Here is a 21984-nt window from a genome sequence, read left to right as displayed (position 1 = left end):
GATCATACTGACTAATATTTGCGCCGGGCAGTGGATTACGTTTAAAACCACACGAGTCCGACTTCCGAGTCCAAATGTGGTCGAAATATATGGTGGACTTCAGCCAAATTAACCGACTCTGCCGAGTCCCGTATCCGGCTCAGCAATTCTTGTAACCAAAATACGGTGGGTATATAGGCCTAGCAACCTACTTATAAGGATGTCCTTTTACTAACCAACCCACAAAATGTGGGCGGAAAAATGCTATTCCACTTTTACGATTTAGAGCAGTGGGTCTTAACCTTTGGTAACTTGTCGAACCCCTATGTTATTCTGTAAGCGTTCGTCGAACCCCAAATTTTCGCTCAGTATTCGTTTCTTCCTCCTAGCAGCTGAAACTGGGCATAATCAAAACACACACTTACATTTATATAGGTTAAATTGGGCAAACTTTCAATTTATAAAGTTACATGACACCTTGACACATAAAAGAGATTCGAGTTTAGCTTGAAATAACAGCATTTATGTTTCACAGGACGTTCTCGCCGAACCCTTGAAACAGCTGCTTCGAACCCCAAGGGTTTGATCGAACCCTGGTTAAGAACATTTAGAGTGTGCGACCATATGGGTTATGAATTGCAACTTCGCAAGCGCACGACAGACACGAAACTCGAGAAGTTTAAAACTCACATTAAACGCAACAAAAACAATGGCGTCGAAATTAAACCCAAGTAATTTCATTAAAAAACAAGATGCATTACGTTGTGGTTTGCCTTACTTTTTTGTCTGTTATTCAATATTAATAGAAATCCGTTGTCCATGCACAAAATGGCCCAAACGTGTTCAGAATCGTGAAGATGATTGTTTATCAATGATGTCACCTAGCGGATGAATTTCTTTACGACGAAAGTTGATTGCTCGCTGAACAAGGCTGTAGCCTGTAAGTTAACATCTTTGAATTAGTTTTCCCGACTTCCCCTTTTTTTGTAATGGTTAATATAGTTTTTGTTAGGGTTCAACTCGCTGTCAGTAACGTGAAGCTTCTTAAGCTAATGCGAAACCTAAATCACCAGAATAAAAAGCAGGGAGTCGAACCGTTTGACTTTTCCGGTTCAGGTTCGGTTCGGGTTCAAAGATTTTTTCGGAATCCGGTTCAGTTCCGGTTTCGGTTTCGAGCATTTTAAAAGTTCCGGTTCAGCTCCGGTTCGACTAAATTTATTTTCAAAACCGGTTTAAAAAGTTCCAGTTCGGATGCAATATGAGATGAAAATGTGGGTCAATAAATGTAGATCTACGCGGCGTTAACAAGCTGCTCGTTATTAAAATATCTGAAAAATAAAAAACTAACGTTTTATGTACCGGTAATCACTATTCATTATTTTCCATAAAATTTTGAACATGGCATAGATTAACTCTGTAAAATAGAGGTTGTGACGTCATGCTGGAGTGAACCGCTTTTATTGACAGGTTCGGGTTCGGTTCAGGTTTATTCAAAATATTGGGTTCAGTTTCGTTTCGGCTGCTCAGAATCTTACTTAAAACGGTTCAGGTTCGGGAGAAATTGGCCCAAAACCGGTTCATAAAGTTCCGGTTCGACTCCCTGATTAAAAGCTTGTTATACAATTCATAACTTTAAATCAAGTCCTCTTCTTCCCTGTTTATGCTAAAAAATTTGGGCGCAGTTAATCTTCTTGCTTTTTGCTGTCTGCGCTAATATTGTGTGTTGGATGTTGATGTAACAACGTCCTCTTCAAGTGAAGCAGATTTAAAAAAGTAGTCTCCATTTTTATAAAAGGATAGTTACAGCAGACATTATTCTGATACAACGTGATTGTACTACTGATTTCGCTGGACGGTAATTTGACTGTTTTCTTTTAGTTTTTATCCTAGTTATGACGTCAGCAACGTCAGACCAAAAAGGGGGAAATCCTAAGTTGAAAATTCTGGTTACGCCACTGCTGGTAACCAGTTAGGTTTTTAATATTTACCATGTTATTAAAGGTTACACTTACTAATAATATTCTTCTTGCTAACATTACGCTTCAATGTCGATTGAATATAAAAGAGTCCTGTCCTGCTAAAAAGATTTGGATGATAAACGGCAAACAGCGACGTTAATCGTATACACTGGTACAATACAAGCTGCCGTTACAAGGCACAATTGTTTGATTTAATTTGTATTGGGCAACTTAGAAAGACATAATATAAATTTGAATAAAAGTGGTTCTTCAATAAATCCAGAATTTGCTTGAATGCAGTTCGGTGATTCGATCTCCCGCCTTTACCCCTTCCTTTCTCATGAGTTCGCGGTTTCTTGTCTAAAATAAAAAAGTGCAATTTGATATGTGGTTATTTAATTGCAAGATGATTTGTTTAAATAATTAATGACATTTCTTTCTTGGTTTCACAACATCATAAAGAACGAGAACACCAGTGGCAGAGAATTTTTGATATATATTTTAGCAAGCGTTTAATATACCGAATGATTAACTGTATTAAGTTTTGCAACATATAGTTGTTTCATCCAAATTAAAAAAAATAGAGTTGAGTACTTTATAAACGCATGGATAAGTGATTTGTTTAAATGCGGTTTTACAGAAACAGGACACTAGAATAGGCATAAATTCCACTAACCCGAACAGGTTCTTTAATGCATTGTCGCAGATCCATGATTTCCTCCAAACAGGCTTTTTTCGAATACTTTGTTGTCATGTTCCTTGCACATAAATAATATGCAAACATCTCACGATCGCAGTAATTATGGTTCCTGAAAAGTAAAAAAACTGTACATCATTTTACAGGCAATCAAGAGCTTGTATGTAATAGTTGAAAACGATTTTATTTTTAGGCATAAATTTGTGGTGTCTCCAATTAGCTTAGAATCACCTATCATAACATGGTTACTAGAAGGAAAACTAACACATTTTAACACTTGTCTTGTAAAAAAAAATTAAGGTTATAAGCAAATAGTTGTCATTCTAGATTATTTTAACCTAGATCAGGATTATACAATCTAAATGCTAGATTGTTTTTAGATTAGTACAAAAAAATGATTGTATTATCTAAATTATTGACAGATTCACTAACATCGATAAATATTTTAATAATTTTATAAGTTTAAATTTTTGCAAATTGCAAATTAATTAATGTTAATTATGATGTATAAAATCAAAATTTCAATAAGTGGACAAGTTCAGTCAAATGTTTTACGAAACAAAAAATCTTAGATCTATGGCTTAAAGCAAGACAATGAAGCAATTTTACAGGCATTAAGCTTTATAATGTTATTTTTTTTTACGAATGTATTGAATATTTAAAAAAATTATTTTAGATGTCTTTATGAAAAATCTAGAAGTTACTAGTTGGATTTCTTGTAATTCTAGATCAGGGGTGGACAATTATTTTTTACTGCGGGCCGCATGAGAAACTTAAAATGTTGTGGCGGGCGAAAAATAGGATATGAAATACACGCATTATGACTATAGTGACAAGATGTCGTGCGACGGTGCGAGGCGCCAAAAATTTGCACCTATAGTTTATAAAGTAAACTTTAATTTATATTTGGATGTGACGCTTAGAGCACAGATCAGCAACATACATTGCTTAATATATTGGCGATTATTAAGTTGTTCGGGAAATTGAGCCAAAAGTTAAGGTTAAAAACAAAAAATTTCACACAAATAAAATACAACGTTTTTTTGCCTTTTGAGGCTTAATTTACCCAGATTAAAGCAGTATAAATCGGGAGAAACACACAGCATGGCATTAAGTAAAGTAGGTTGACAAAATTTGAATCAGTATTTAAAAAACGGTCGGTATTTCGTTCATATTTTAAAGACAGTTAAATACATTTGACGGAAGCGCAAAAATATATATATATATTAGGCTAAGTTTGTTAAATTTTTGTTGAAGAGTGCCACATTGCAGAGGACGTTTTTTGTTTGTAAATGCCGAAACATACGTGAAAGGCAACAGAAATTCGCGAAAAGCCGGAAAAACAATTTCCATTTTATTATTTAAACCAAGCTAACCGCGGGCTTGATTAAATAGCTTGGCGGGCCGTATGTTGCCCAGGTCTGTTCTGGATGTTTGCTGTAAAAAATGTCAACTATGAATAAGCATAGGTCAATCATTTTTAAAACATACATGAAAGGTCGCTCGTAATCTTTTTCCAGCATCCTCAACTTGGCACGCTCTGGCTTGTTCATGCTGTCCACAAGATTCGGCAAGGCTTGTATGACAGCCCTAGTGGGCTTCATCTTGGCCTTTTCCTTATCATAGGCCATGTTTATAAACTTACTAAGATTAAACCTGAAACACACCGAAGTTTGAAAATAACACTATGGCAGCTTAACAGTTAGGTTAATTAAATTGGATGATTGAAACAAAACAATTTATTGTTTATATATAGGTGTGCAAAAGTATTTATAAGAGTTCATATTTCACTGAGATTTGTCTATACAATACACTTAAGTAGATTTTCAACAAAGACATTTAAACCAAAAATGATATATTTATACTTGTACATTTATATAGAAAAGGCCTATGTCACAGCATTGATCATGAATTAGTTTCATCTTCAGAAGAATCGCCACTAGAAGATTCTTCACAGTTATGAAGAATTCTATTTGGATTACCGCATTCTAGACTTAAGTCAATATCTAAAGGGTCCCGATCTGAATCAGAATCTTTGTCATTATTTGCAAGCCACTCCTGTTCAGCATTAATTATATCTGCTGATGTCTTGCAGTTGCAATAAATGTCCAGTAATGATTCGTTCAAGGACAAGAAACTGTGGCCCCACTTAAAATAACTTAGAATTTTGACGGCGTCTTCACTAAATCCAGTTATATAAAGAGTTGCTGCAAATGCTTCAACGCATGAAAGTTTGCAGGGTTTGCCATAGTTTATTGGGTTGGCTGCGACAAGGTAAGGTAAAAGTCTCGGATGTCCACCCTTCATTTTTGAAAAAGGAGTGTCTTCCAACCGAGCCCATGAACAGTCAATAACAGAAACACCATTTTTCCCAACTGCTTCATTGTCACTGGCGCACACATACTGTGATGCCATTGGACTCAAAACGACTCCAGGAAAAAATTGTTGAAGGCGTAGAGTTTTGACAATTCCCTTTCGAGAAAGTTTTCTTCCACTGCATTTCTTTGGGTCGCAATGCTGCAGATCCCACATAGCTAATGGATAGCTGAAAGCAGCTTCGGTTGCGCCAAGGTCGTCTGACACTCTTCCACCTTCGTTGCCAGTCCACTGCGATTGTTTGAAGACATTCTTTCTTTTCCCTTTGTGCTTCGTATTATTTCGCGGCATAATTCTTTAGGAATATACCACCGAACAGCTGTATTTTTTAAATTAATTCTATAGGCGAGTAATAAGCCATTAACAAATTGAAAAAGACTGTTTTACAGTTTTGTACAATAACGTTTCATTTAAACTAAAAAAAAATTAGTTTTGTTCAGGTTGTGTTGTAACAATGATAGCATATAACATGGGTAAGATAAATAACAAGATCAAAAATAACACAGAAACGTAAAAAAGTAAAATTGTAGACTAATTTTCCACCACAATAAAACTTTGACCCAAAATGGCTGCTAAAGTGATTAAAGAAATGAACAACTATAAAATACTTACAAAACATTATATCACGTAAAGTTATTTAAAATTGACGATGTAAAAGTTTGGCATTATTGAAAATTAGTTACATAAAAATATTTATTGCATAGTCTTTTGTATATACTATGGTTATTGTTAGTTGATTACGCGGTATTTAACTTTTAAAAACATTAAACACCCCCACTTTATAGTTCAATCAGATTTAATAAATTTAACATTTTGCAATTTATTATTCTTAATTAACCATTAATCTAATTAAATCGTTTTATTTACATTCCTGAATATTTGTAATTATTTATTAATTTTATAACAGCTGGATTTAGTACTAAAACGATTGTCATGGCGATAATCAAATTTCATGCTCGAGTTAGTCAGTCAAGTTTTGTTTTGTGTCGGCAATTTACACTAGTTTAAAAATCTCATGCTGCGTTAAACAAATTAATAACCAACGCCATGACAGACATTCTGTGCAAATGGATGAATGATGAGGTGAAGCTTTCAAAGTACATAGGTGAGAATTTTACTTTGAAAGTAATGTTGTATTCTTCACTAAAGGCACACAGTCCAAAGCATTATCAATTTATAATGCACACATACTAACATTAAGGATATAGAGCAAAACCAGCTATAAGCGTAATAAACCGTAATGACCAGCAATCTTAAGAGCATCATCTTGTAGGTAGCTCGCAATGACCATAATATTTATATATTATATTTTTACCACTAAACAGGTATATCACTCAATCAGACAATCACTGCAAATGCAATGACTTCTTGCTTAAACATTTCGAAAATTATAAAAATAAAATATTATTACATTTAGCAAGAGCTTCCTGAATTAAAATGTTCAAGGCGTGGTGGTACTAAAACTAACAAATTTATGTAAATTGTAATATGAAAAACAAAGTAATTTTGGTCTCTCATTGAAAAAATATCTTGGGTATAAAGAAGAAAAATATCTTTAGCTTTTCCAGCCTAGTTCGTGATTTAGTTGGACTGTGAAGAATTTATTTGATTTTTACTCCAGTCATCAGTTCAGGTTTTGATTTTACGAGAAGAAACAACACCTGCAGATTTACATCATGGTCTTTAGTTCAAGTATATATATTGCTTTTTCAGAAAAAACAACATTTGCACAAGATTTTGCTTCTGGGTATTATATCGGAGAAATTCTTCACAAGTTTCAGCTCCAGGATGACTTTGACAAGTTCTCCAAAGGTCACACGGCTGATGCCAAACTCAACAACTTCACTCGTCTTGAGCCCACGCTACATCTTTTGCAAGTAAATATATTTAAATTGAATATATGCAAAACCAATTCTAAACTCAGTAATGCTTTAAGTCACTTGCGAATGGTGTTTGTTTTGTTATGTGCCATTATTTTCCGATAAAACAAAATTTTATTTATCTACCTTACCAATGGTAATGTTTAGAGAATTTCCATTCAAATGTTTTTTATATTTGTGCTATCAGTAAAAAGCGATCAGTTTAGTAATGTTTTTTTTATATTTATTCTATCAGTCTTTTCATTTCTGCTATCAGTAAAGGTTTTTATTACCTCTTCTCTGCAGATTCCATTTGACACCAACATAGCTTACAATGTGATGATGCTAAAACATGGCATTGCGACAAGACTCTTATACCAAGTACGTTGAATTATTTTTCACATATTTTAAATAGATGTTCATCTAGGTCACATCTTGTTTGCCTCTGCACTGTGATAGTAACTTACTTGCCTCTGCACTGTGATGGTAACTTACTTGCCTCTGCACTGTGATAGTAACTTACTTGCCTCTGCACTGTGATGGTAACTTACTTGCCTCTGCACTGTGATAGTAACTTACTTGCCTCTGCACTGTGATGGTAACTTACTTGCCTCTGCACTGTGATGGTAACTTACTACGTAATTCTTTAGATATTAATCACTTTTTTTTAATATTTCGCGACTAAACTATACCATTGTTTAGGTAAAAGAATTTTACTTGAATTACAACATATTTTTATTACCCAAACGGCAAAATAAATTTTATAGTGCAAAACACACTCAATTTATTTTATTTGTAGCTCTACATTGCCCTGCAAAGAAAAGTTAAAAGTAATTTAACAGGGGCAGCAATGCAGTCAATGCGGGCCTCAGCTCCTGTCAAACTTGAGCAAATAGAAAGTGGACTTTATAAAGAGGTAAACAACAATAACTTTCTTCAAATTAGATTCCTTGTTAATTTGTTGTCTTGTGATCTAACTAAATTTGCAGTTAAATTTTATACTAAGGTTCTTTTCATCACAAATGATATATTTTAATTTAGAGATTGAAAACTCTGTTGCCTCGCGAATCAGACCTCACCTTGGAAAAAGTTTCTTTAAACTTTGAAGCAAAGCTAAAAGACAATGAAAGAAAGGCAATGACTGAAAGGTACATATTAATTAAATTATCTCCATTCTATTATATATATCTGCGGGTTAGACATTTTATATATTTGATCAAAATTTCAATAATATGTTAAATTGGGGCGTGTTGTTTGAGATTTTAACTCAATTTATCTAAAAACGAAATATTTTTGTGAAATGTGTGGCTGGCTGACATCTGTGTTCCCAAAAATTATAAGAAACAAAAATATCTAGCCATTTAGGTTAAACAGTAAAAATATTTTAACTATGCTCAGGTATAAGGAGATGGAAAAATATGAGAAGATCAAGCAGGAGAACCGACATGCCGCTTTGGAGAAGTCACGCCTTACGAGGCACAAGCAGACTGAATTACTTGCAAAGATACAAGCCGCAACTGTTCACATTCCCAAACCACCTCCTTCTAAAACTTTGAAGGTAATACAGGTTATTCAAGTAACAAAGCACATTAAAAAAAACAACTCAATGTGTGTTTTGTTGTCTAGAACAAACCATTCTTGTATATATTGAATTGTATACTGCCATGTGTATATTCACGGATTGTTACTTACTAATCCTTAGCTTTGTATTTTAAGCTAACGGTATAGGTATCACCAGGGTTGCCATACCGTGCTTATTTCTAAGATTTGTGCTTATTTTTGGGTGCAGTGTCTTACAAAACGCAAATGTGCTTATTTCTAAGAAACGTGCTTATTTTAGAGTTGTGTGCTTAGTTTGTCTTATTTTAGTTTCTAAAAGCGTTCTTTATTAATTTTTAATTTATATTTACCAAGTTATTTAACCCAGATTATAACAGTAATGCATTAAATTACATAATAACAATGGATCGTGATTGTTTATTTTAAATTTAAAAAGTACATTGTAGCCTATAGAAGTGTGGTAGGTTGCTATAGCAATCAAGTAAACTTTCGGCTTGACTTCAGGACTGGCTTTTTTGTGATCAGCCCAGAGGCTATGGAAAGCACAATGCTACTACAAAAAAAATTGCTAGATGCACTACAAAAAAAAAATTTGCTAGATGCAACAGACGTTGGCAATTGCATTCTCAAGAAACTTTTTTATAAACACATAATACAAGTCCTTTTCCAAACAAATCAAGTTTTTTAAGTAAACTAATTAATTAACCAAGTTTGTAAGCTAACATCTTAGTCTTATATCATATTTCCAGGCAATGAACTTGAAAAGGGAACTGAGGACTAAAAGAGAAGCCAAAACGGTAATTGCTGAAATTTCAGGATTTGAAAAGAATCTAAAGAAACTGGTCGCGCCAACGTCTTCTGCCAAAAAAGATGATGATGAGGACAACTACAGGTAAATAATATACAAATATTAAGATGTTTAAGTAAAAGTGTACAAGTATATATTTATGTACGTCTAACTAAGACAGATATTTGCTTATACTCGGTAAAATAATTCAAAAAATTAAAAATTTTAAATAAAAAAAATTAAAGAAAACAGAGTGTTATTTATGCTACTACATACGAAGCTGTTTATGTATTTTTTATTTCTGTTTTAGCATGGATCAGGGCGATCCAATCATAGAGAGCAGCGTCGAGTATCTGAACAGGATCAAGACTCGACTGGAGGAGGACTCAACTGCTCGGGAGGAGAGAGCAAAGAGGCGCCGAAAAGTCCTGGTGGATCAGATGAAAGCTCATCATTCGCAAGAGGTGAAAACAACTAAGTAGACTAAAATGTTCGAAATTACTTGAAGCGTCCAAAAGTTACGTGTTAATTTCACGTAGAAGTATTTATTCTTTGCGTGTAGTTAAATAAGAGTCATTGCTAAGTCAAACGATTTTCACCCCAAAATAGTATCTTCGATTTAAATTTTGCAAATTAAGTGCATCTTATCACCCCCTATATATACTAGTAAATAAAATAATAATTCGCAACCAAACACGTGTAAAGGGTTATGTTGGTAGCAATGTTAATTGCCTTTACTTTATTAATTGTTATATACCAAATGATTTTAATCCCAACGTTGAGCGGCTAACTTCATACTATAGTTTGGCGATTTGAAACCAGAAACGCGGCTTTCGCGAGTTTTGTTTAATCTTTTGAGCCCTGGTTGCCCGTTTATATTAATTCCGCCTTTCAAATGAACTGTTTTTTTTTTCAACAGGAATCGCTCCGCCAAGAGCAGGTGGTGCAACGGCTGATGCGACAGTCCCAGCAGGAGCGGAGAATCGCCGTGCAACTAATGCAGGTGGGTGGGATAGCGATTTTGGTTACGATATTTCAACTGGTGCTCGTAGTCACACTGAAGTACGCGTTGCAGTGTAATAATAGTTTTTGACAGTTTTGAAAAAATAGTGCCTCGATAGGTGAATCCATGTATGTGTTGAACTATGACGAGCGTTAATATTTCCTTTAAAATAGTTCACCTTGATTTATCCCATTTATTTTTAGTGATATAGTATTGTGCACCTCGTTATGTCGCAGTGTGACTTTTGGTTTATGTTTTGCTCGTGTTAATTCGTCCGTGTTTTGTGCTTAAATAGAGGTTATAGCTTTCTCCTAAGCAATATTTATGCCATTCCTTTTGCTTAGGCTCGCCGAGAGAAGGACACCATCCGGAAGAATCGTATCTTCCAGGAGAAGCAGGTGGAGGCGAGGAGGTTGAAGAACTTCAACGAGGCGCTCGACCGGGAGGCGGTGAGTACAACGTAGAAATTTAGCTTTGACATATAGCGACAAGTACAGAAGACTCTTCTTAGATAGTCGTCAGTGTAAAACGACTATGCTCTAAGTCTATAGGAAGTGTCCAAACATAACAGCCCTTAATTTATACCAAATCTCAGATTTGCTATTTGTCCAATACAAAGATAAAATCAGTAACGGCCATTTTTTGTTGTTGTAGCCATTTTTTCAATGCTGCGATTCGATAAAAAAATTAATTTTATTTTGCATCTGAAATAACTCGACTTCACAAAGCAATGTAAGTAATGTTTCAAGATTGTTTTTAAAAGGCCTATTTTTTACATTTTCGTCAAATTACTGGCATAGGACGGCCGTAGGCTACTTGTTGTCCCCAAACATTCTAGTCATCATATTAAACATGCGAAGAAAACTACTTCCACGCGAGAAACCAGCCAGCGAGAAACCAGCTAACGAAAGTACAACTTTATAACGCACGGAAGTACATCTGACTAACCGGTTACTCGTGCAGCTTCAACAGTAATACCCTTGCTTTGAACACGCCTTGAAAACCCCTTATTTTCGGCAGGAATTCTGCAAGCAGGCGCGCGAGGATTACGAGGCTGAGATCGCCCGTGAGAAGGAACTGCACTCGCGTATTATGGCCGAGCGCGCCCACGAACGCTATCGGCGCCACTACGATCTGTGCCAGGACACCCTGGGTGCCGTGATCGACTTCGCCTGCAAGGTGGCCGAGTACCGACAGCTCACCGAAAAGTAAGCTTCGGAAGTTTTGCCTTTAAAGGCTGTTGGTTGATCTTAACGCTAAATCAAAGTGTTAATTGTGAGAAGTTTATCTGTTGTATGAATTAAAAAATACTGTTTACTATGCACTGCGAAATAAAACTTCGGTCGTTTTGCGTGTAAAGGCTGTTGATTGATCTTAACCGTCGATTTTGGTACTTTTTATTTTAAAAGCAGTTTTATGCGTGGTGAGAATCGATAAGTAATGTTTACTACGCAGTGTTGGTCCGTAGCTGTATTTATCGTATTTAAAAACAGAAAAACTACTGGTATTGGTTCAGACCCCCCCCCCCCCTTTTCGGAAGTGACATTAACGTTTTTTGTTCGTTTTAGTCAGGGTTTACCTCACCGTCCGAAGCTGCGTGTTTTTTTCAGTGTAATTGGGTCACACGTCTTGCTAATGCGACACCAAAATCAACGCCTTTTTCGTTTCTTGTTTTGTCGACCGTAAACGCAGGATATTTTTCTCTTTCGCCTTTCGTTATTCGTTCGGGTTGGCTGATCAACAAGTGTGTGTTCGACAATTAATAACAATCAATCAAGCGGTCTCTGTAATTCATCGGGCCCGCTGCCTCTACGACAAACTATACACGAGTCCATTTTAAATACTTTTTGAGTATTTTAACTACGTAAGTGCGAAATTTCGCGCTTTGCGCGAATTTTTTTTTTACGTTTTGATGCTGTCTATTGAACTAGATTAGCGCTTCTCTATCGTTGCGCCGTGGCCAAGTGCGTCGCGGACAAACGGAAAACGTATTCAAAATAGGACACATATTTTTCAACATTTCTTTTAATTTCATTTTCGGCAATGTAATAAAAACTTGCAAGAAATTTTTAAAAATGCCGTTTTCCCCCCAAAAAAATCGCGCTCGCTTCGCTCGCCAGGTGTACACTAACTTAAAAAGGTTAAAAAACTGATATACTAACTATTGAAGTGCCGTTTTTTGCAGATGTTGCGCTAATCAAATAACACCGGGCAAAAGCGATCTTCGTTTAGTATTGCAGGTGGCGAAAGACGTGCTTTTAATTTAGCGTAGTCCCGTAAATGGATTTACCAAAATCGATCACATATATTTCTCCTAAAATTAACGATTGCGCACTAAGCGGTTTCGCAGTTGGCGCCTGGCAGGATTGTCGGCGACGTGTTTTGCGTCTAAAAGTTTGCTTTTGCTGGACGTTAATTAGCTGTTTCTGATGATTTTTTTATTATTTATAACGTCATTACAATCGCTGTTTTATGACGTCATATCTGTCACTATTTTATGACGTTATTAACGTCAGACGGAAAAAAACGGGGAATGCCCGAAGTTGAAAATTTAGGACCCCCCCTTTTTGGATTTCTGGATACGCCCCTGTATGACCTGATGAAACGCGGTTGCGTGAAAACATTAATTGAGGGGTTACTCATTGCAGCCAACCTTACTAAAATTTAGGCGATTCAAGAGGGAATGGTTGTTTTTGTTAGCTTCTTTATTTATATCTTTTGAGCTATGCTCTCACAGTTCGTAAATTCTATTTTTATTTAAATGTTTAGCTACATGAAATTCTTTTGCCGTTTAATATCGCCTTTTTTCCCGGCTTGTGCTTGTGTCCCTAAAATCTAAAACTGTGTTAAATATTACCCCAGTATGTACATTTCCCTGCGCGAAAAACAAAAGAATTAGCATCTTAACTTGCACACAGAACTGCTTTAAACATCAAAATCTTCGCAAAAAACGCTTAGAAATTTTTCATTTTCGATTTTTTAGGACAATCTAACTAGCTAACTATGACCAAACTAATACTATGAAAACCTATGTATGCAGTTTTTTGTTGACATTTTTTCTTTATTTTTCATTATTATTGCTTTTAGAAAAGTGCCAGACAAGATGGTCCGTGAATGGCGCGAGCTTTTAATGTCAGGAAAGCCGCTTTACATGGACGACGGCAACGAGCAGCGGCTGATGGAAGTCCAGGGAAAGAAGGATGAGATGCTGGACGAGATGGACTTTGCAGAGTATCAGGTACAAAGAGCTTCGCGTCACAAATATTACATCTACCAATAGTTCGTTCGTAATTTGTAAAAGCCCAAAGTCTAGGTGCCGCTTCTATGCTTTTCCAGGTATATAGGCCGGGTGCGTGATTTAGTTTGCCGCCAAACGAATGTTATGACCGTGTACTCTTAAGCCAAGGGTTCGTAACTGGTCCGTGTACCCCTTGGAGGTTCGTGGACGTGTTTTTTAAGGTCCATGAAGGCCAAATAAAAATCTTGTTGCATGATTTGAAAGATGGAGTAAATTTACAAAAGAGTTTAATTGAAAAACTATTTTCTCATTTTTGACCGAAAACATCAGGTATGCAAAGGTTATGTGTTTTATAACGATAATTTATGACGTCAGATTAGAAAATTTCATATCGGCCTTGGGTTATCCGAATAAAACATATTTTTTTGTAATAAGGGTTAAAAAAATGTTTAAGAACCCCTGTCTTAAACTTTAGCAAATTATAACTCCAAGTAAAACTCAAGTTTTTCGGGACTTTATTGCTCTTGTGCACCAACATTAGCCTATAGAACTATATTTGTTTTCATATTACGTTGCTCTAGTTTTTCTCCAAACTAGGAATTACCAACAAAGGTTTGAATTTAACATATTACTTTTTCCATTGTGATTAATTTACACGATCAGGAATATCTGCTTTCAATTTAGAACATGATTGGAGAATGGGTTCCCACACAAGGGGAAGACCCGGATCGTTTGGTGAAGCCGAACAACAACAACATCTTGGGCCACATCCTGCATCGAATGTTCGCAATAGTCGCACCAACACCGGTTAGTAAACTGTTTTTCTTGATTAGGATCCAGTTATTTTGTGATGTGCCATAGAAAATAAACATCGTTCGCCGAACAAGTTTTAAATACTAATATTTTAATCGTAGCATCGTTTTATTGATTAAAAGTCAATTTCTGATGTCTAAGTAATTTTCTTATGGTCAAGCTATCTATTTCGTAGTATAACAATGTTTTACTAAATACTAACAGGAGCTTGGTTAACCGGTTAATATAATTAAAAAAAACTTTTCATTTTTCTTCCTACAAGTAAACGAGATTTCATGTTAGAGCCGATTCCGGTGTAAAAGATAATTGTAGGGCTATAAATTCTATTATATCAAAAAATCAAAAAATCACCAGGCTGATTAGCACATGCTATTGGTGTCGCTTTCTCTTCTAAATTTTAACCCAAAATTGTTCAACCTATGCAAACCGGGGCCGCAGAGTCGGAGTCGGACTCCGGCCTGGAGTATGACAATGTAAAACTAGCCGAGTCCTGAGTCCCGAGTCCGACGTGAGCAAGCGCATAACTGGATTTTAAAACTATGGCCGCCAACTGTAAATTGTAAAGGCGAAATAGCAAATGGTGGACATTTTCCAACCATGAATTGTGAGTGGATGATTTATATGATACTCCCATGAGTGGATTGCTGAATATCCACCGTATTTAGTTACGTAAATTGGCGAAATGCGGGCTGTAGAGTGTGAGCCAGACTCGGGTTATTTTTACCCGATTCCCCAGATGCAAACTCAAAGAAACCCGCTGCGAAGAGCGGATAAAACCAAACCAACCTTGCTTTCAGCCTCCCTCGCCACGACCCATCTTCCCCGAGTTCCCGGTGCGCGTTGCCGTTCTGGGCAAGATGTTCTCGGGCAAGACGACGCTCATCTCCCGCCTGGTCTCCCAGCACCGGGTCGTTCGTCTCGCGGTCGACCATCTGCTATCCAAGGCCGTCGAAGCCTTCCAGAACGGAGAACTCACCATCACGCCTCGAGACTGTGAGCATATTCTGAGTTGATTCTGTTTTTTGGGGGGGCCTTTTTATTTACGCTGTTAAGTCTTGAAAACCTGTTAAAACTATTAAATGTTTTTTGGAGTCAACTCTCTTTTAAAAACACCCAGTATTCGTGATAACAACAACATCCCATTTTACCCTGTTTTCTTTTTGCAGCTTCAATGCAGCTGGTCAACGTGACGTCGATTACAATCGAACCGCCGACCCCGGCTTTTGACAACAAGGATGCCAGCGAATTCCCGCAATCATCCGGTGAGCGAGATGTATTTTAACTTAAAAAAAGTAATTTGGGTGATTCAATCAATGGAAAAAGGCTTTTGGCTTCTGTTTCGCAACTTTCTTTTACCTTTGCTTGTTTTGTGAGGCTAAATATATGAAATGTTTTTGGATTGTATTAAGCGAAATAATTCATTTTTACACCGATTCACAAATCCCTTTTTTCTATTCCCGCTGATTTAACATGTTTCAAAAACTCATTTTTCAACAAAATTAACTGACATCGTTAAACGTTAGCTAAAGTCTACATAAACTCATGATTTTCACCTCAATAATCACCTTAACTTACATTGTATTACTAAATAAAACTGCTAGTGTTCCTCATTACTCTATTAACTGCGCCTTAGAACTATCATTTTATTTCACTAAATAATTTTAGGTAGAAAAAGTCTTAAAAATGCCTATGTTTAGTTTCTTCGCACCTATATTTACGCCTTTATAAAATGCAGGTTGGAAGAGATGCTTTCTTCGGGGTGATTTAGCTTACTGGATTGGTTAACCTTTAACTTTTTCTTCCTCAGATGAGGAAATGGAGAAACGTGACGAAGAGAAGGAAGTGTCGCCCGGGGATTCGTTCCTGTCTGCCGAGCAATCTCCAGGACTGTCGAGCCGGGCTAAACTTGGTCAGCAGGCTATGGTGAGACGCGAGAATCTATACACCACTGTAACGCGTAGTGAATAGTTCTTCTATTCCAAGCAAATACAATGCTTCGAATGACTACTATCTGTTGCTAAAACCAGGGGTGTGCAACCTTTGGACCACAATTCCAATGTCGCCCGCAGAGCAAAAATATATGGCTCGGGGAAGGCTTCAGTTAATGACTATTAGTTTTATGGCCCGTTTAAATAAGGCAAGTTAATCGCACAGTTAAAGCTTGTTGTCTGCAAAACTACAATAATAACAGCACTATATCTGTTTGATACGTCGCTTGCTTTAAACTGTTTGAGTTGCGGGCCTTAGCAACTTCTGTAGCTGTATAATTGGCATTTGTTTAACTTACATGGGTGAGTTATAAATCAATTTTTACCTATTGGGTACACCCTCATCGAACAGTGCTAACTAATGAACACCTGGAGAATTGACTTTAGGTTGTCAGCACTTTATAGTTATTGCGAATCTGATCAATGAAAAATGTATTTGTCTCGCGGTTCAAGTCGCATAGAGTTATTTCGCGCTAATATGTTTATCTGGTTTCCATCTTCACAAAAATATCAAAACGACAAACTACAACTTTAAAACTAAGCGGAACACTATTTGCTCACAGCATTACATGAAGAAAGGCCAGCCGGTTTCCGATGCGGTTCTGGTCGAAATCACCGTCGAAGCGATCCGAAAAATTCCGGACGGAACCGGTTGGGTGTTGGACGGCTTTCCCACAACCGCCAACCAAGCCGTCTTGCTAGAGAAGGCTTTGACCGGGAATGACGTGTCCGTTGATACCGGGGTGCTCAAACGAAAAGCCAGCAAGTAGGTGGTTTAAAAACTGAACAGTTCGGTAAATAGTTTAAGGAAAGGAATTGTTTTGGATAAATTTAATGTCTCTCTTTATATACACATTGGCGTTTCTTGTGATTGTGTTCTGGCATATGTTAATTTTTTCTCTCGAAAATTCTTACTAATCCTTACTAAATTGGATAAAAAATCCTCAATAAATTAATTACAAAACACATAACTCGAACACTAAGTTGAAAGTATCTAACGTAAATTTAAAACACGTTTTACCCTGCCTCTTGTAATGTAACTGTTTTAATATGCGAAAAGCGGCTTAATCATACACATTTAACTTTAACAAACTTTGAAGTTTCACTGTTATTTATATGTTTTCGCCCAGTTGAAATATCATTGCCCTGAAGAAGATTTTCTCTATAAAGTTTTTCGAAACGTCGGTACATTTAATAAAAATATTACCGGACGGACAGTTCTACAATTGATTTAACATCTTGTCAGGAAGTCCAGTTTGGTCCAGGACCCCAAGCCCGATAAACCACAACCCCCCGCCCCTGGGGGTCTCGATGTCGTCATCGTACTGGACGTTGACGACGAGTTGGTCCTCAAACGCTCCTCGGGACGCACTCGTAAGTTACACAATACACATGCCCTTTCTACTGTATTATTATCTTGTTTCAATTAGGTACTCAGACAGTGACGTTTTTGGGCAATCTGTCGCCTGAATAGAGTTGCAACTTGACGCTTCTTGCTTATTTATTAAAATTATTAAAAAACAAAAAACATTAGGGGTATGTGGGCAGATCTAAGTGCCCGATTTTGACCAAATTTGAACTTACATCCTAAAGAGAACATGTCCCGAATTGTATAATTAGCGTTTACCTGAAATAATTATTGAACTAATACAGGTTTTGTTGTTCGTGGGTTTACACACGAAAAAGGTTTTTATGTTAAATTTTACTTGGACAAACTGCCGAATTTCTGCCGACAACAGTAATTCCCAGCCAGTGTGACGAGTGATCTTTTGGGTTTTAAAAGATTATAATATTTTTCTCTATTGCTACTTTAGAACACTTGTTTTACGGTTGGAATAAAGCTTCTTTACATTTTTCACAGATAATGTATTTTTTTTTAATTTATATTATTGCGACACCACTGCAAACCACTGAGCAAAAATGCTGTCCACGTTCTATTTTTTCTGTAGAGTGCCACAAGCCAACAAACAGAGAACCACTGCTCTGAAAGTTCATTTTTGCGTACCGAAAATCTGAAAATACCCGCTTTTAATTCACTCTAAACAAGTCTTCTTACTTCACTATAAATCTTAAGTCTTCTTTTACTTATTCCCTTCCTCCTGCAGAGAGCCTTGTGAGCGGCGAGATTTACCACGAAGAGTTTCGTCCCGCTCCTCCCGGAAGTCAGACTGGGATGGAGAAGGCGGACAAAGTGGAGCCGGTCGTTGATCCAGCCTTCGACAAGGAACAAGTGCAACATCGGATCTCAAGTGCGTATGCGTTTTCCCATTCTTTCCTTTAAGGCGATTGAACTTCATAAAACAGTTAGGCAGGGGTTCTTACCCTTTTTATGTTCGTGGCCGACTTTTATTTTGAAAATATCCCGTGGCTCACTTCTTCAAGTACTGCTTAAATTGGTTATAATCAACTAAAATGTGTAATAAATTAAGAATAACTTAAAAATTTGAAAAGAAGATGAACATTTTATAATAACCCACACATAAAAATGTTCACCAACTTTAAAGTTTTCAAAATGCTCCTGTGACACACACATGGCCCACCGGTTAAGAACCCAAGCGCTAGGATATGGGAAGTTTCTAAAATACCCGGCTCGGCTGAGAAACGCAAAATATACTCTCGACTGGTTTAAAGCTTTTTTTTAATTTAATTTGATGTAACTTGCTCTTTGTAAGTGGTAATTTTGTAACATATAGAAATATGATTCAAACAAATATTTAATAACTAGGACTTTGTTGCACAGAATTTCCTGACAAAAACCTGCTCTAAGCATTTTTGGATGCCGATGTATTGTTTTAATATACTCGCCCCTTTGTTTTACTGTTTCAAAAATACGAAAAGTACAAACATATTAGATGAGAGTGTAAGCCTTAGAAGACGAACTCCTTGAAAAAAAATTCAGCCTTCCCAAGAGATAGAAAACGCTGTGATTTACATTGCAGGCTAAACTACCATATGTAGTCGCATTGATTTTTTTCTGAGATTGTTTCGTCTAAGTGCAAATTAAATCTGAATCATAAACATAATAAAGCTTTCAAGCCAATTTGAACATAACGTGCACCGTGTCACGACTGTCCTCTATCCAGGTTACCACGACAACTGGGAGAAGCTTGAGAAGTTGTACAAGCAAGTGTCGATCGTACGTCACGTGGACGCGGAAGTCGATTGTGACATGGTGTACACCGATATGGAGAAGGCGCTCTTCGACACTCTGCATAAGGTAATTGGATAGAAGGTAAACGTTGGATTGTAAGCTATGAATTTGTTTGAAAATTTTACAAATGATTTCAAATTCAAGCTTCAACATTCGGGTGTTAGTAAAAACGCATTAAACTTTACCCTTCAAATATAGACAAAAACTGAAAATAGTGTTCGAAATTACACAAAACGGAAACTTCGTTCTTTAGTATGTGTTAAACTGCTACTGGAATTCAGTACTTTTGCGTAAAGGCTATCAAGCCAAGTATTTAAAAGGCGACCAGAATCAACTTATTTTTCCCTGTGATATGTCTCTATTTCCCTCAGGCACGATGGCCGATATTTTTGTTATTCGTACCTAACCCAGATCAACAAATACCAGTTTTACACCGTGTTGTTGTAATATCGATTGTTCACTTAAGATCCAGGGAAAAGATGCGCCGGAAAAGGTGGTGGAAGAGGCTCCCAAGTTGGAAGACATCGAGAAGAAGCAAGCGGAGCAAGTTAGCACGCCTGTGAAGGAAGTGACCAGGCCAGAGTCGGTTTCCAGCAAGTGAGATTCCCGTTTGTTTTTCTCCAATTTGTTCGATTACAATGACAAAGCTTATGAATCTTTAACATTTAAAACTAAATATATTTTTTTAAAATGGAATTTGATAGATGGAAGGGAAGACACGTTTTTAGAATTGTCTTCAGGTACATCGTATTTTATTGTTTTACAATAACAACATCTTATCAATATTTATTTTTGTCTTTAATGCATGTTCAGATTTTCCAAAGAGATATATTCCTAATGTTAAAAATATATTTTAATCTGTAGCATATCTTCACTCAATATTAATGATAGGCTGTGCTTTAATGTATTTTCCACTGTTTGTTTTGCTCCAGAAAATCAAAACGTTCCTCACAAAGTCCGGACAGCAAATCGTCCGCCAGAGGGCGTAAGAAGAGCGCTGAGAAGAGCGAAAAAGGGGGAAAGTCCCGGAGTCGATCCGCTTCTGGCAAGAGGTACCTTTATGTTAACAAATCGAAGATTAGTCTGCTATTGACCAAGTTTCATAAAACTAACATCTGCCGTACAGGCGTACACCGATGCAATAAAATAAGCCATTTATATTGGCGCGTTTTTGTTTTCACGGGTTTGTAAAGTTTTCAAAGCAAGTACAGTTTGCAAGCAAGATGACATTGTTTTTTTTTGCCTCTCTTCACTTAAAATAGCTAGATTTACATACTTCTTATAGTGGTTGTAAACAAGGTAAACGCCCCCACATATTGGTCATGATCAAAAACCTAAAAAAATCAAGAAAAAATCGAACACCTAAAAAATTAAATCAAAGATCTAAACAATTTGTACTAAAAAAATGCTGTAGTGCCATTACACGGTTAAGGCTTCTTTTTACACACTCTCTTTATCCTTTAAGCAGCTCCAAGGGCAAGAAAAAGTCCCGCTCACCCACTCCCGTTCCTCAACCGGAGCCAGAGGTTGAGGAGGTCCCGGGTCCTCCGAAGCCGGAGCCGGGAGACGCGGACTGGGAGTACGTGAATGAGGAGCTTCCTCTTCCGCTGGTGCACGCCTGCGTCCCTTATTGGGAGAACGCCGAGAGTCAGTACGTGAAGAACATCAAGTTCGTCTTCCGACAGATTCGCGCCGAGCGTGAGAACATCGTCAGGTGCGTTTAATAATGTTTACAATAGGAGATATTATTCAATAGGAGGTAATAGAAGTTTTAGAAGTGATCGACAGTTTAGGATAGTTTTAACGTTTAGAAACGATTGTTAAACGTTTTTGGATTGATATGCTTTTGGGACCGATGTACGATTGTACGTTGTAAAAAAGGTATACCTTTCGGGATCGTTATTCGTTGCGATTATGTAAAACGTTTTGTTACAACCCTTAAACGTTTTGGGATCGTTAATCTTTTGAAATGTTCAACATTTTGTTGCAGTTCAACGTTTTGAGATCTTTATACGTTTTGTGTGTGGTAAATGTTGGGGGACTGTTAAACGTTTTGGAATCGTTAAACAAATACGCTGGTAAAAAGTTTTGTGAGAAAACGGTAGTACAGTCCCCTGAACGTCATGTTATCCAAAACGAGATTATTTTACTGATTTATGGTGAAAGCCAAAAAGGCGAGTAAATCGAAATCACCTTAATAATTACGTTTCGCACTTGTATCATCATCAGTTAAAGTATGAATGATGATGTCGATTTAATCGATCCTTTTTGTCTTTGATATTCTTTATTAAGGTACATTACAGATATGTTCACAGTGTACCTATCTCTCGCCAGGTACATTTACGAGATGCGCAAGGACTTCCGTGAGCACCTGAGGCGTCCGGATCACAAGCAGACCTTCGTATCCTCGTGGCAGGAGGACTTCAACGAGATGGCCGACGATTTGAGAGACGACGACGAGACGAAAGCCGAGCTGCACCAGAGGCTGGACGTAAGGGAAAACGGTGTTTTTGTCGCTCTGTGTGCTGTTTAATCTAATTTCGCTTTTTTCGCTTTTTTTTAATTTGGATAGAAG

At 36.9% G+C, this 21984-nt stretch overlaps 3 protein-coding genes across 3 annotated transcripts in view; 1 reads left to right on the top strand and 2 right to left on the bottom strand.

Moving 5' to 3' along the window:
- Positions 1–2140: 2140 nt before the first annotated feature.
- LOC146163571 (uncharacterized) lies at positions 2141–4307 on the bottom strand. Its single transcript, XM_083382272.1, has 3 exons — positions 4126–4307; positions 2614–2746; positions 2141–2297 (listed from the first exon to the last, which is right to left on the bottom strand). The coding sequence occupies exons 1-3, from the start codon at positions 4263–4265 to the stop codon at positions 2208–2210; spliced, it is 363 nt and encodes a 120-aa protein (XP_083238398.1). The 5' UTR covers positions 4266–4307; the 3' UTR covers positions 2141–2207.
- A 12-nt stretch (positions 4308–4319) lies between these two features.
- LOC146163570 (18S rRNA aminocarboxypropyltransferase-like) lies at positions 4320–5531 on the bottom strand. Its single transcript, XM_083382271.1, has one exon. The coding sequence runs from the start codon at positions 5299–5301 to the stop codon at positions 4540–4542; it is 762 nt and encodes a 253-aa protein (XP_083238397.1). The 5' UTR covers positions 5302–5531; the 3' UTR covers positions 4320–4539.
- A 452-nt stretch (positions 5532–5983) lies between these two features.
- LOC146163569 (sperm flagellar protein 2-like) overlaps positions 5984–21984 on the top strand; it is a 28947-nt gene continuing 12946 nt past the window's right edge. Inside the window, exons 1-24 of the mRNA XM_083381340.1 lie at positions 5984–6115; positions 6724–6887; positions 7176–7250; positions 7669–7785; positions 7911–8017; positions 8268–8427; positions 9179–9321; positions 9527–9680; positions 10136–10219; positions 10564–10668; positions 11240–11427; positions 13307–13457; positions 14142–14264; positions 15068–15263; positions 15437–15532; positions 16078–16193; positions 16822–17024; positions 17505–17632; positions 18364–18507; positions 19342–19475; positions 19876–20006; positions 20342–20461; positions 20878–21123; positions 21744–21900. Coding sequence (XP_083237466.1) covers positions 6058–6115; positions 6724–6887; positions 7176–7250; positions 7669–7785; positions 7911–8017; positions 8268–8427; positions 9179–9321; positions 9527–9680; positions 10136–10219; positions 10564–10668; positions 11240–11427; positions 13307–13457; positions 14142–14264; positions 15068–15263; positions 15437–15532; positions 16078–16193; positions 16822–17024; positions 17505–17632; positions 18364–18507; positions 19342–19475; positions 19876–20006; positions 20342–20461; positions 20878–21123; positions 21744–21900 — 3300 coding nt within the window. The 5' untranslated portion in view covers positions 5984–6057. The remainder of the gene's footprint in view (positions 6116–6723; positions 6888–7175; positions 7251–7668; positions 7786–7910; positions 8018–8267; positions 8428–9178; positions 9322–9526; positions 9681–10135; positions 10220–10563; positions 10669–11239; positions 11428–13306; positions 13458–14141; positions 14265–15067; positions 15264–15436; positions 15533–16077; positions 16194–16821; positions 17025–17504; positions 17633–18363; positions 18508–19341; positions 19476–19875; positions 20007–20341; positions 20462–20877; positions 21124–21743; positions 21901–21984) is intronic.

The sequence above is a fragment of the Ascidiella aspersa genome, chromosome 2, assembly GCF_963924565.1.
Source record: "Ascidiella aspersa chromosome 2, kaAscAspe10.2, whole genome shotgun sequence".
Taxonomy (NCBI): Eukaryota; Metazoa; Chordata; class Ascidiacea; order Phlebobranchia; family Ascidiidae; genus Ascidiella; species Ascidiella aspersa.
The sequence above is the reverse complement of the archived record's forward strand: the minus strand, read 5'-3'. Positions and strand labels throughout refer to the sequence as shown.

Coding starts and splice junctions, on each gene's coding strand:
- LOC146163571 (XM_083382272.1), bottom strand. CDS start 4,265: ATGGCCTATGATAAGGAAAAGGCCAAGATGAAGCCCACTAGGGCTGTC. Junction 2,747..4,125: donor GATTACGAGCGACCTTTCAT/GTATGTTTTAAA, acceptor TTTACTTTTCAG/GAACCATAATTACTGCGATC. Junction 2,298..2,613: donor GCATTAAAGAACCTGTTCGG/GTTAGTGGAATT, acceptor TTTTTATTTTAG/ACAAGAAACCGCGAACTCAT.
- LOC146163570 (XM_083382271.1), bottom strand. CDS start 5,301: ATGCCGCGAAATAATACGAAGCACAAAGGGAAAAGAAAGAATGTCTTC.